Source organism: Callospermophilus lateralis, chromosome 6, assembly GCF_048772815.1.
Source record: "Callospermophilus lateralis isolate mCalLat2 chromosome 6, mCalLat2.hap1, whole genome shotgun sequence".
Taxonomy (NCBI): domain Eukaryota; kingdom Metazoa; phylum Chordata; class Mammalia; order Rodentia; family Sciuridae; genus Callospermophilus; species Callospermophilus lateralis.
The window spans coordinates 24,774,834-24,789,016 of NC_135310.1; the positions used below are offsets into that span (position 1 = coordinate 24,774,834).

A 14,183-nucleotide genomic window follows, 5' to 3' on the forward strand; every position below is an offset into this window, starting at 1 on the left:
TGATATTGACATGTTTAGTTAGAGTTCTTTTGTAATATTTTATGATATGTTACTTTTCTACATTATTGACTCAACTTTCCTTCTTCAGGCTAGAAGTTTTAATAAGTAGTATGTTAAAAATTGGATGTATGTACTGTGAAGTACAAACACATTTACTATTTTAAAGTATATCTACTTTGAATTATCTTCAGTAAATTATCAGGAGCATCCTAGAACCTTCTCTCCTCTGCAGGTGGGTACTGGGCCCTTGGCAGTTGCCAATGGGAATACTCAGCCTTAGTTAGGAAGGAGTTGTAATTAAGAAAAAATAAATAGAGGAAGAGAATGTATGTTTATGTGCATGTGAGGGTATTGGTACAGGTGTAGGCATGGGTGAGTGTGTGTGATGGGAAGATAAAAAGATGGGGAGACATATTTCAAGCATTTTAAAAATTATATTATCATCAATTACATAATAATTATTTTTTGTGATAGCAGGGATTGAACCCAAGGACGCTTAACTACTGAACCACACACCCAGCCCTTTTTTATGCTTTAGTTTGAGACAGGGTCTCACTAGGTTGCTTACAGCCTCACTTAGTTGCTAAGGGAGGCTTCAAACTTGGGATCCTCCTGTCTCAGCCTTCCAAGCCACTAGGATTACAGGTGTGTACCACCATGCCCAGCTTTAAATAATAATTTTTCTAGTAAATTATTTTATATCATTTGCTGATCCAACTTAGTGTGGACAACCAGCACCTATATTTGTGTTAGGTATTACTTTATAATTTATATAGCATTCCATTTTCTACTTGAAAATTAATCATGGTCATCAGTAGAGAAAGGGACTGGGGGCAGGGAGAGGGAGGTGTGGCAGTACTAAGGAATAAAACTGACCAAATTATGTGCACATATGAATATGTAGCAATGAATCCCACTATTATGTATAATTATAATGCACTAATTAAAAATAAATAAACATAGGCAAAAAAGTAATTATGTCTCAAGGTTTTATAACTAGTGCTGAGAAAGTTTTTCTTTTTGGAATTGCCAAAATCTACATCTTTTTCTAAGTCAGAAAAAGTATAGGATAAAACTAGGTATAGTAAACCCACTTTCAACAGGTGATAATGCAGAATAAGAAAGGAGATGCCAGTGTTGTTAGGATCTTGAGAAATACCACGTGAACATCAGATTTGGGGTTGCTTGGTCTTTATTAAAGTTTGCATCAAGGGAGTTTCACAAGATTAAATCAGGAGATTGAGTACACTCAGGGTTTTGACTAATTTGATGTAATTATTACTAACATTGCCCGGATGAGGTGACTGTGACTTAATTGCAATTGGAACCATCTGTCTTGCTTCCCCTCAGGCCCCCATGATGGCCTAGGTGTGTTATTCCAGCTCCTTTGGGACTAAATACACTCATGCCTTGCTCCACATACCCCCCTTTGACTTGAAATATTTCTCAACAAGAAACACAATAGAATTTTATTCCTCCTTGATTAAATGGAGTTATAATTGCAAAAAGGAAAAATCCAATGATCAATTTTAGTTTTAAAGCTAGAAAAGGAAAAAAGACGTTATTATCAAAAAATGAATTTGGAAAGAATTCTTTAAAACACAGCCAGGGTGAAGTATTTTGGAAAGCACTGTATTCTATTTGTATGCATATTTGTATATAAAAAGTGTCCTCCCTCTGGGGCAGGGAGGTGGGGGCTGATGACATTGCCTCTTGTGAGGTTCTGTTCTACATTGCAGATGCTGGAGGTGACAAAGCTCAGTGGTGATTCAATCCTGCTTTTCTGTTTAGACCTGGATCTTATTCCAGTTTAGGCTTCTCTTTCTCTTCTTCCATACCTAGAAATACAAACAAAGTTCTTTATTTGGGCATCAGATTAAACTAGGATCAGATATGTCAAAACTGCTCACAAAACTCTCATCTCCCCACCCTCCTAAAGACTGCTCCCCCTTTTTCTCTTAACGGAAAAGGAAAGCCATGTACAACTTTTCCCAGAAACATCCTCAGTCACTTCTTTCCACAACCTTTCCCTGAATCAGGACACAACACCTCTGGGACATAGTCAGCTCTCTCTCTTCTGTGGGTGAGGACCACACATTGATTCTTGATCCATTGAGTTTGTGTGGAAACCCCAATCTGACCAACAGAAGCCGTGCAGCTGATGTATTTCAAATGGACTTCATTTATTTTTATTCTAGTCCTGTTTCTTCCTAAGGCAAGGACTCTGGATTTCCAAGAGTTAAGACTTTAAAAAATATATATTTATTTTTATATTTTAAAAAGCTCATAGGGACCTTATTAGTCACAAGAACTATTTATTTCCATACCTGTGTGTACTTTTTAAAAGACATTTTTGCAATGCTAGGGGTGGAACCCAGAGTGTCATGCATGCAAGGCAAGTGCCCATTACTAGGTTACACCCCAGTCAAGTCTTCCTTCTATTCAACCTGCTGCTGATAGACCTACACTTTTCTTCTTTTCCTCCTGCAGAATTTGTGTGTACTAGACTAGTAAGATCTGCCTGTTGTCTTTGGTGAATAGCCAGCAACCTTTCATTTTCCTGGGGATAAATATGTTTGAGTCATTCTTACAAATTATAATTAACTTTTTTCTTTTGCTTCTAGTTAAACATTTTTTTCTCATGTTACCAAATTCTCAGAGACTTTTTGCATGTTGTTTTCAATAGCAAGGATGGAATGAAAGAATTCAAAATACTGTTTTCCAGGTTTTATTAGTATTCTTTTATAAATTGCTAGCTCTCTGAAAGCAGGGTCCTTGACTGTTTTGCTCCCGATTGTATCTCTAGCATCCAACATGCAGTGTCTGTCTCATAGGAGGTACTCAATCGTCACTGAATAAATTAAGAAAAAATGCATATAAAGAAGGCCTCAGAAGACCGGACCTGCAGGAAAGCAGTAGAACAAAACATGGGCCTCCACAATATAATAAATCATAAAGCCCCATAGGGTCATATAGCCCATAATGGCTCCCCACCAACTCCCACTCCCAGCTCCTAGTCTATGTTTGGTGGGGTCAGGAGGAGATAGTGGGTGTCCTCAACAGTCTTTGTGTTTGGTTCTCACTACTAAGGAACTACAACACTGTTTCTAAATTACTTCTCAGATTATGAGAAACCTCATTTTGAAGAACAAGGACATTGAGAGGGAGGAGGAATAGGGCTTCGCTGTTGGTAGCTAAGGCAAAGGCCGGAAATAACCGATTCTGTTCAAACTGCAGACAAGATTTGAGTTCCAACTTCTGGCCCACATTCTCTGTCCATGGAGAAGGTACTGGAGACTAATATGAACTTGCTTCCTAATGTCTTTTTCCTCCAAACCCCTTCTGCTAATGGGCCAAGGAGGCATCATGGTGGAATCTTCAGAAGCGAGAGTGGGGAACAGGGAACATTCTCTGATCTAGAGAAGGAAAATGGCTCCCCACCTATTTTGGTTCGGCAGCTGTGAGATTGAGGTGAAAAATTAGACAGTTGTAATAACTGTTTAGAAGAACCAGGCGTACAGTTTCCACACAAAGCAGAAAGAACCCTGTCACAAAGCTGATGGTGGCTGCAGATGCAGGACACCAGGACAAGACTGTCCTTGAGGGAGGTATTTAGGTGTGTCCTCAGGCTGGAACAGGGGCTCCACCAGGGGGCAGTACTTTGACACTGCCAGCCTGCTGGGCCCAGGCAAGAAATGACCTGGAGAAGAAAGGCCAGGGGGGTTCTGCACTCTCAGGCTCTCCTTCCCAACTCGTGTGTGAAAGTCCTAACTCTCTTTTCTGATAGTTTGGCCAATCGCACAGAGGCCAATTTTTTTTTTTTTTGGGGGGGGGCAGGGAATTTTCTACCAGCAGAGACACTGCCACCTTGGACAAGCACAAAGAAATGAAGGAGACAAATCTTTGGTCAAGATGGCTCAGGCACTGCCTCCTGGTTCCAGAGGGTGGGGCTGTAGCCCAGGGCTGAAGGGGTGGAGCTACTGCTAGGCCTGAAGGCAGGGCCACACCCCCTTCCCTGTGAACCCTGAAGACAGAGCATCCAATCAAAGAGGATTATTCTCAAGCTTTCAAATCTGACGGATTTTCCTTGCTGGCTTTCAGACTTTCTTGGGAACCACTAGGGGCCTTCTTTCCCCTGCCATTTCTCTCCCACCATTGTGTCTTAGAAGCAGGTAATTTCTTATTTGGTTTCATAGGTTTCCATGCAACTGGAGAATAATTTTGCTCCAGGATGACTCATACTTCAAGTCTCATCCATGCCTGATTGATACTATATTAAGATGAGATTTTGGATTTAAGAGTTGATGTTGGAAGGACTTTGGGGGCCACTGGGATGAGGGGAATGTATTTTGCATGTGTGAAGGTCATGAGTTTTATGAGGCAGGGAGCATTATAGGCTGAATTATGGCCCTCCAAAATTCTCATGTTGAATTCTGGACCGCTGGAGTCTCAGAATGTGACCTTTTTTGTATAGGGTCTTCACAAAATTAAATGAAAGTCATCAGGGTGGGCCCTCATCAAATATGACTTATGTCCTCAGAAAAAGGGGAAGTTGGGGAGCTATCTCACATACAGGGAGAACATAAGTAAAGGAAGATGGGTAACTGTAAGCCAAGGAGACATCAGGAACAGATACTTCCCTCACGGAGGAACCAATTATGCCAATACCTTGGATTTTGGACTTCCAGTCCCTAGATGTGTGAGCTAATGAATTTCTGTCATTAAGCCACCCAGCTTGTGGAACTCTGTTCCCACAGTCTTAGTAAACTAAACTTCCATGAAACCATCTTGAGTTACTTTATTATATAAAGAGCAAATGCTTGATTTTTAACTTAGCCTATTTTAAGGGCTTTTAAAAATTTATATTTCCTATCAGCTTAGCCTGTTTTGCAATTATATAGGCAAGGTCTGTGGTTCTGATGAAGTCTCTTGAGTTCTCATATGTCTGGATTTCTAAACATGACGACGTGCTGATGCTTCACTAGCAATAGCGCTGGACTGAACCTTGGCTAGAAGGTATTGGCTCTGCCACCAATTATTTTGGTAGGTCCCTCTATTTTGGTATGACCCTCTGGAGGCTTTAAGATTTCTGAGCCTCAGCTGACTTTGGTAAAAGGAAAATGTTGGTTTAGATGATTCCTGATCTCTTTTTCAGCAATAAGCTTACACAATAATGAAATCATGTGATTTTATCTTGAAGTTATAGTTGACAAAAGGAACTCAAGTCACAAAAACCATTATGGAACAAGGGAAGGGGGCTCATGTGCAGTGTACCTTCTTCTTGGGGGATTCTCTAGTAACTGGTGTGTGGTAATGATGATACACTGTACGCCACTGAATTCAACACACACACACACACACACACACACACACACACACACACACTCCGTGTTCAATCAGCAGTTTCAAAAATCAACTACTAATGAGCCAGGAAACTAAGTAAAGTGCCAGATGAGAATTAGGGAAAATTAGAGAGCCATCTAAAGCAGAGAGTCAATTCTAATTAATTCTTGGTTGATAGAGGGAACAGTGGGCTTGGTATTCCTAGATCTTAAAATATTTGATAGGAATTTGAAGTCTGGCCTTTATGTGAGGTCTCCCAAGTTTTAAATGTTGGTTCCAAACTCAAAACCCCACTATGTAGGCCTAATGAAACTTCTTGGTGGATACAATTTAGGGGCAGGTGATCAGTATTGTGATCCCCTATTGTAAATGGGAAGATACCTACCTGACACAAAACATCAGCCTCAAGGGAATCAACTAGAGAGATGTAGACAAAATTAATTTCAAACCTGAGATGAGTTATAAAAAGTTAGCCTTCACTCAAGTGCCTTAAGAGAATAGGACAATTAAAGTGAACAGACCATTTGAAAAAGTCTTAGTTTCACTATTCATTTTAAACTCCTCATTCAAAGTTGTTAAAAGCAATATTATTGTGATCTGGAATGGATATTTATCACTCCTGGTTTTTAGGCCATCTCCTCATAAAAGTATTAGAAAAATGGCCAAATGACTGTCAGACAAATCAAGGGGATACAGTCATAAATATTTCCTATCTTGGACTATTAAATCTGAATACAGTTTTTCTTCCAAGAATCTGGAAAAAAAAGCTTAATTTTGTTTTCAAAATATTTTCAGTTAACTAAATGCCTCTATAAATTATTTAAATTAACTAATAGAGAAAGATTATTATTCCTATCAAACCGAGGGAACATTATTAAAAGATAACTTCTGATTCCCCAACTGTGTCCTGAACTGAATATAAAATTTTGAAATCTTTTCAGTAGACTACTCATCAAACCGAAAAGCTGAGAAAGTAAACCCTCAATTCCTCTGGGCCATTTAGCATTGGCTAACACCTTGACACATACAATCTTAGAAGATTCACACAAAAAATGCCTGAATCAGTAACTGCAATCACTGTGCTTTATTTGTGTATTAGATGGAGTTCCTGGCATAGTATCTGACTTGGAGTAGGGTGCTCAATGTTTGTGGAGCAGAATCCAGTTACTGGTGACCTCTAGAATGCTGTGATTGTTGGAGATGTCCAGAGCTTTCTAGAATTCCCACACCATCTTGCCTTTGGATGGTATTTTCATGCAGGATTCAAATCACTACACATGTGTCACTTTTTCCATCTTCCAATGTTTATGTTATATTACATACAATTTGGACAGGTTTTGCACAGCTTGGACAAGATTACACGTCTTGCCCAGATGGAGGCTCTGCCATAAATGGAAACAAAACAGAAATCACATCATGGGTTAAGAGAGCTTTTGCAACAATGCAGTATTACCTTTCACAAGCCTGTACCTCTTTGCCATCTTTGTACCTTAAAGAGGACAGCCACTGGAGAGTCATTTGGCCAGAGGCATTCTGAGGTGCTTAAGAGTTCTAACTACGTGGTGGTGAGACTCCTCTGAGATTATTGCACCCACATAAAAGATGACTTAGAAAGTGGACAACCAGGTGATTTAACAAGACCTCTTGGCTACATTTCGTATCTTATCTATTAAATTTGGGGTCCTTTTGGCTAAGACAGCATTTGGATAACCAGAGCAAATGTCTCTAATTTTTTTTCCTGTTGATACTATGTTTTTCCCTATAAAATTTTATGGATTTGGAGGTTTTACTAGCTAATAAGACTGAGTGAGTAGTCAACCTATCAGGTAAAACCTCCAACAGTTCCTAAATTGATACTGTAATTATAAAAATGAGAATTTCAGAAGAGATCCAGCGTGAGGGTTAAAGGAGAGGCCGCTGTGGAATTTTCCCTCAGTCTCTGCATCAGCTGTCGTGGGCAGCACTTCTCCTGTTTTATGCCCCCCTCCCCCCCGCCCCCCTACCCCCAAATACTTACTTCTCTGTGTATCCCAGATGTAGTTGTTCAGAACTTCTCCCAGCAGGTACAGAAAGTTCATCAAGATGGTCGTCGACCCAAAGAAGATGATCCTGGCTCCGGGGCCAATGTGTTCCAGGAAGGGGTACACCCACATGCCAGTGACATGATGCACCCAGCACACCCTGCCAAGGAGTCGGAAAGGAGACAGAGGCAGTCACTCTCATGGCAGATGTCAGAGCTGCTAGGTTACAAGTACACACACCCCCATCTAACCCTTCTTCAGCAGCTGCCAGTCCCAAGTGTGGCTTCCGATCCTTGGGAGTGACCAGAAACCTGGTGGTTGGTGATTTTTACCTTTTATTTTGAAATAATTTTAGACTCTCAGAAAGAGGTGCTAATATGAGGCAGAGAATTCCCATCTGTCCCACTCTTAGCCTGTTGGCATCCTGTATAACCCTGGGACCATCACTACATCTAGGAAGTCAACCTTGGTACAGCAGTATTAATGAAACTACGGCTTTATCTGAAATTCCCCATTGTTTCCATCAATGCCCTTTTTCTGTACCAGGATCCACTCCGGGGTCCCTCCTTACATTTAAAGGCGTGTCTCCTTAGTCTTCACTCTGGCAGCTCCTCAGCCTCTCCTTGTCTTTGAAGGACACTTACAGCTTTTGGTCAGGTATTTGAAACTGTTATACAATCTTTTTAATCTCGTCTTTACATAACGAAACAATGTAGCATTAGGCAGCCACGCTGTAACCAGATCTAGGTGGAGATGCACAGGCATCCTGCCAGACCACCTTCCAACCAGACATGACTGCCAGCCGGGCATGCTAGCAGGACCATCCCGGAGCCTAGCAAACACCAGGCTTCCTGCTCCTCTGATCTTCTCATCCTACGTTCATTTCACCGTTCCCCCCCACCACCCCATTTTACATATGTACTTGTAATCATTCTATTTGTGTCTGGAGATATTTTTGGCTCAGTGGGAACAGCAACATCATCAACTGCGGCTGCTTTCAAAAGTTTGTTAGAGTAACTGAGCCACTGGCTTGGTCCTGACATGATGTTCATAGCTGTTTTTCAAAAATATTTTGGAGTTCATTATTCTATTGAATGTTGTCAATTTTGAAGACCAAATAAAATATGAATAACTATAGTATACTAGGAATAAAATTACTTTTTAAACTAATGTGTTCTGGGGTCATCTCATTTTCCATGATTTCACTTTTTAAGAAGTGTACTTACATATTCATTACCTACACATAAATTCATTGAAGAAAAACCTGGGGTCTCAGAGCTTGTATTATCCATGAAGATAACCCCCAACCCCCATGGAAGTCAAAATTCATTTTGGGGTGTTAGTAAAACACTCTTACTTTTTAAATGTAGAAAGCATATACATACACAGCTAAAATCATGCATGTGTATATATATATAAACACATGCACATAAAAAGATATACACTATATCTGTAGTATCAGAACTTCATGGCTCAGCAATTCCACTCCTAGGTATGCAGCAAAATAATAGAAAGCAGAAACTCTAAAATATTTGTACATCAATGTTCTATCAGCCAGAAGGATGAAATAATCCAACTGTCCATCAACAGATGAATGAATAAACATGATGTCGGATATACTGTCAATGGAATATTAATTAGCCATAAAGAGGAATGAAATTTTGATACATGTTGCAACATGGATGAACACTGAAAACAAGCTAAATGGATTAAGCCAGATATGGGACAAATGTTGTAGTTTCCACTTATATGACACATCTAAAATAGGCAAATTCAGAGACAGAAACTATAATGCAGGTTACCAGGGACTGAGGGGAGTGGAGAATAGGAAATTTGCATTGGAGATGATGAAAAAATTCTGGGTATAGATAGTGGTGATTATTATGTAACATTACAAATGTATTTAATGACAACTGTACATCTACAAGTGGTCAAAATGATAAATATTGTGTGATGTATATTTTACTACAATAAAACATTTCATGGGATAAAGATTAGGGGGAATGTATGAAAGGGCTCCTTGGAAAGGTGGAGAAATTGTGCCTTTGGAAGAAGAAGCAGTCACTGGGTTCATCCATGGCTTGAATCATGTGCAAAATCAGAGTTGTTTTATTTTTTTTAAATAAAAAATGAGGCCTTGCTATCAAAAATAAACACATACACAAATAAATACATAAATAATAAATTTTAAAGCTAAAGCATTTATGAGACTCAGTAGAAATTAAATTGTCAGAGCTAACCTGTGGGCTTCTGATACATCACATTCTGTTTGTTCATAAATCAGAGGCAGTTTTATCTTCCTAATCTTGTCTTAACTAATGTGTACCCATCAAGTGGCTTATTAATTTCCACAGAGATAATATGCAATATTCCCCAAATTTAATACCATAAAACTATAATTGATTTCTTTGCAAATCTACTTATGACAGTATAATCTGACTCACAGTAAAACTGTTTCCTTAATTAGGCAAACTGGGAGCAATTCAAATTATAATTGCTAATGGTACTTTTTATACTTGTTCCTGATATTCAACTCACTTTTGTAGAATGAGCTTTCCATTTGCAGGTTTTGGGATCATCTCTGATGTCAGGATGAGGTCTACTCTTCAGACCCTATTGGATGGCAATGTACTTTTTTTGATTTGTATGGAATCATCCTATAATACCAAACAGATATAACCACGATGCCACATCCTATCTACCCTTAGACAACTCCTAAATTCTCACCTCCAGCCTAGATCTCTTTCCTGAACCCCAGTATTCCACACCCCACTGCACAACTGCCCTGGGATGTTTAGACGTGCTGTTAGCAGCATTTCCAACTGAACATTTCCATGCCATCAACTTCCCTGCATCTGATTCCGCACACACCCTTTCCCCTGTCCCCATCACTCAATGACAAATGTGCCTATTCTGCATCTTTCTCTTCCCAGATTGATGGCCACTATATTTTTCTAGTAGTAGCCTGGGGCAGGAAACATGGAGTCATCTTTCTCTTTTATTTTTCTCACAACCCACACCCAACCCATCCTTAGATCCTTTAGGCACCACTTTCCAAATATTGTCATCACTTGATATCCATAGGGGATTGGATCTAGGAATCCCACAGAGACCTAATTCTGCAGATGCAAAAGTCTCATATAAAATGTCTTGGTGTTCACATATCATCTATGCACACCCTTCTGTATTCTTTAAATCATCTCAATTACTTATAATACTTAGTACAACGGACATGCTGTGCCACAAGTTGCTACACTGCATTGTTTGGGAAGTAATGACAAAAAAAGAAGTCTGTGTGTGTTCAGTATAGATGAAATTTCCCCCCAATATTTTTGATCTGTGATTAGTTGAATCAGTGATACAGAAGGCCAATCGTATGACCCATGTATCTACCTCCCACCACTCCCTCACTGTCCCTTGAGTTCAAGCCATCCTTGCTTCTCCCAGGAACAATGAGGCCCCCTCTAGTCTCTGCTTTCACTCTCTCCACACTGGAGCAGCCAGGCAGGTCAGCATCCAGTGCCCGCCAGGCCCTGCTGCTCTTCTGCTCAACTCTCGCTTCCTCTCCCACTTAGAGAAAAGCCCGGTCCCTGGATGGTTCTCAAGGCCTGACCTAAGCTTGCCTGGCGCCTTCCTAACGTCATCTCCTGCTCTTCTCCCTCTTGCTCACTCCATCCCACCACACCCACTTCCTGGCATCCCTGAAGCACACTTAGCCTTGTCACTTCCGGGATCACTACAGGGCTTCTCATCCTCCCTGATCCCAGTATCTCCAGGGCTCCCTTGGGTCTTCCAGATGTTCACCCAAATGCCACCTTCTCATTGAGGGCTTCCCTGGCCCAAACACTGCAACCCTGTCCTGAAACTTTCTATTCCCCATCTCCCTAGCCATTTACTGAGCTTTATTTATTTACTTGTCTGTTTACTGTCTGCACCTTGAGCCCAGATATTTTGTCTGTTATGTTCACTGCTGTATGTCACGGTCCCCGCAGCAGTGTCTGGCATACAGTATGCACCAAAAAATTTATTTGTTGAATTAATAATTGAATAAAGGAACATCTACCGCCACATCTTGTACATCCTTATATTATGTAGCAGGCACTTTCCCAATATCTTAAAAGCAATCCCAAATAGAAATGCAAAGTAAACAACTCAAATCTCTATGCTTTTTGTCACTACATTTGATTTAAGTTAGGGGTAGGCAAACCTTTTCTACACAGGACCAGACAGTAAATGTTCTCAGCCATTATATGGTCTCTATATGGTCTATATAGGTCTATATAGGCCACTATATGGTCTCTGCCACAGGTAAAGTCTGCCGCTGCAGTGCAAAAGCAGCTACCGATACTAGCTAAACAAATGCATGTGGATATGTCCCAATAATTTTATCTATGAATATTGAAATTTGAATTTTCATATCATGAAATTATCTTATTTTGATTTTTTTCAACCATTTAAAAATGTAAAAGCTACTAGTTTTTTTTGTGTGTGTGATACCACACACACACACACACACATACACACACACACAGAAGTGATGGACTGAATTTGGCCCATGGGCTGTCATTTACTAACCCCTAGTTTAGTAGTTTTTTTGTGTGTTTCACAAAACTCTTTGTGCACATCATCTCATCTAGTCCTCTCAGCAATTCTATGTATAGCATGTCTTTCTAATTTTACTGATGTGAAAATCAGAGATTATGAAGAATATGTCAGAATTGCCAATGCCAATTGCCAGGTTTACATCCTGCAGTGCAGGGCAGTGAAAGTTATCTCCTTGACCTGTACCACCCTGTGACAAGGTACAAGCATCCCTATTTCACAGATAAAGAAACTGAGACTCGTTTTTTTTTTTTCTAAAAAGTTTCTTTCTAAAAAGCTGGCTAATCCAGGAAAGAAATGCACATTTGATTTCTCTTTTTTCTGTGTGCATTGCTTTCCATAGTGAAGCATTTATTACTGCTGCCAAAATGGAAGTGAGAGTTTCTTTCTTTCTTTTCTTTTCTTTTTTTTTTTAGTTTTCTTGATCTGGGGGGTCAACACACCATCTCAGATACGGAAGTCCTGTTACCTGGGGCTTCACCTGGATCAGTGTGAGGATGCATACACTTGCCCTGACAGGCTGTGCTTTCATCATTTGCTTCCTTGATATGATCAGGGCCCAATTTTCTGCACCAAGATGACTCATGCCCCTGTTCATTTATTTGTGAAGAGTTCTCAGTTCTTGGTTGACTCAATTTCTATCTTATTATAAAGCCTTCTTGTCTTAGTGCCTAAATAAATCACACTTAAGGTAATGGTACCAAATGTAATTTAAGAAATCAATAACCATGGTGTGTGCATATGTTTGTGTGTGTGTGTGCACACACAAGTATGTATATACTTATACCATGAAACTTCTGGAGTATCTATTTTATCAAATGTACCTTCAATTTCATTCACTTTAATGTGTCATTTTTTAAAAAATAACACTTATCTATGTCTCCCACCTAAGTACTTTGCTAGCAAGGATACAGAAGTAAATAAGACAAAGGTAACTTCTGTCCTCTTGGCTTATAGTCAAATTAGGGACCCAGCTATTAGAGAAACATTTATAAGTGCAGTAAGAATTAAGACAGGGTAACTGTAGGGGTGCCGTGGGTGCACAGGGACTGTCCCCTGCTTTTTCTTTTAGCCTTATACTTATCATTAGTCTTTCTCTTATATATATTCAACTTTCTTTCAAACCATTTTCTCATAAATATAAAAATAAGAACATGTAGGATATAAATATAAAAATATTTGAAAGAGTTAAATATGAAACTTTTTACAGTGGTTAATATACAACTTCTTATAATGGTTTCACAAATATGAGAAAATGATAAATATGCTCAAATATCTTTCATTAAACTACAACCACAAGGTCTCCACTGGTGTCAGAAATACTGCTGTGTCTGTCCTCTACAAAGACAAACTGTTCCAACAGTGGCTCACACTCTGACTCTGCCTCTTTGCTCAGCACTCACTCCTCCACTCATGACTGCTTGGCTCCTTTTCCCCAGCTGCCTGCTCTTCTTAGCTCCCTTTGTGAGTTCACCCTTCACTGCCTCGCCAGTAAATGTGGAACTTCCTTAAGGCTGGGTTCCTAACCCATTTCTCACGTTGTGCATTCTCAGGTGATGAGCTCATTTATGGCCACTGCAGAATTCCACTAAATAGATGGATATTTCACAAATTTGCACCCTAACCCAGATTTCTTCTCTATTTTAGAAAAGATTATAAACAGTCCTCAAAACACATTGTTCTGCACATCTTAAAGATATCTTAGTTCAATATATCTAAAGCCAAAGGCACGCTTCCCCCAGACCTCTGGAGTTTCTTATCTCTGAGAATGGTACCACTGTTCTTTCAGTGCAACTCAAACACCTGGAGTCACCTTTGACACCTTCCTCTCCTTCATCACATATAGTCAATCCACAATCCTGTCTTCTCAAGATCAGCACACAAATCTCTCCCATACATTGCTATTTTTTTTCACTTCCATCATCAGCATCTTAATTTGTGTTACAATAATCTCTGTCCAGAGAACTGCAAAAGTTTCTAACTTATCTCTGCTTTTACTTTTGTCTCCTTTGTACTCATTATCATACCTGCCACAGTGATTTTTTCCAAAACAGAAATCTGAGCACATGATATTACAGCTTTCTACACACTGATGGATTCCCATTGCTGTCTGTTAAAGACAACAAGGTCTGGAGTGCCCTTTAGGCCCTGGCTGCTGCCTGTCCACATGACTCTGTCTCAAGCCTTCTCCTGCTCCTCTTTACATTCCTGTTACAC

At 39.8% G+C, this 14,183-nt stretch overlaps 1 protein-coding gene across 2 annotated transcripts in view; it reads right to left on the reverse strand.

Moving 5' to 3' along the window:
- Positions 1–1,174: 1,174 nt before the first annotated feature.
- The window catches only part of Aig1 (androgen induced 1), a 234,759-nt gene continuing 221,750 nt past the window's right edge, over positions 1,175–14,183 (reverse strand). Inside the window, exons 6-7 of one of the 2 annotated variants that reach the window (XM_076858181.2) lie at positions 7,361–7,524; positions 1,175–1,838 (exon numbers count right to left, since the gene is read on the reverse strand). In XM_076858181.2, the coding sequence (XP_076714296.1) occupies positions 1,801–1,838; positions 7,361–7,524 (202 nt within the window). In that variant the 3' untranslated portion in view covers positions 1,175–1,800. Of the gene's footprint in view, positions 1,839–6,229; positions 6,726–7,360; positions 7,525–14,183 lie in introns of those variants that run through there. The other variant, XM_076858182.2, reaches the window with a different exon arrangement.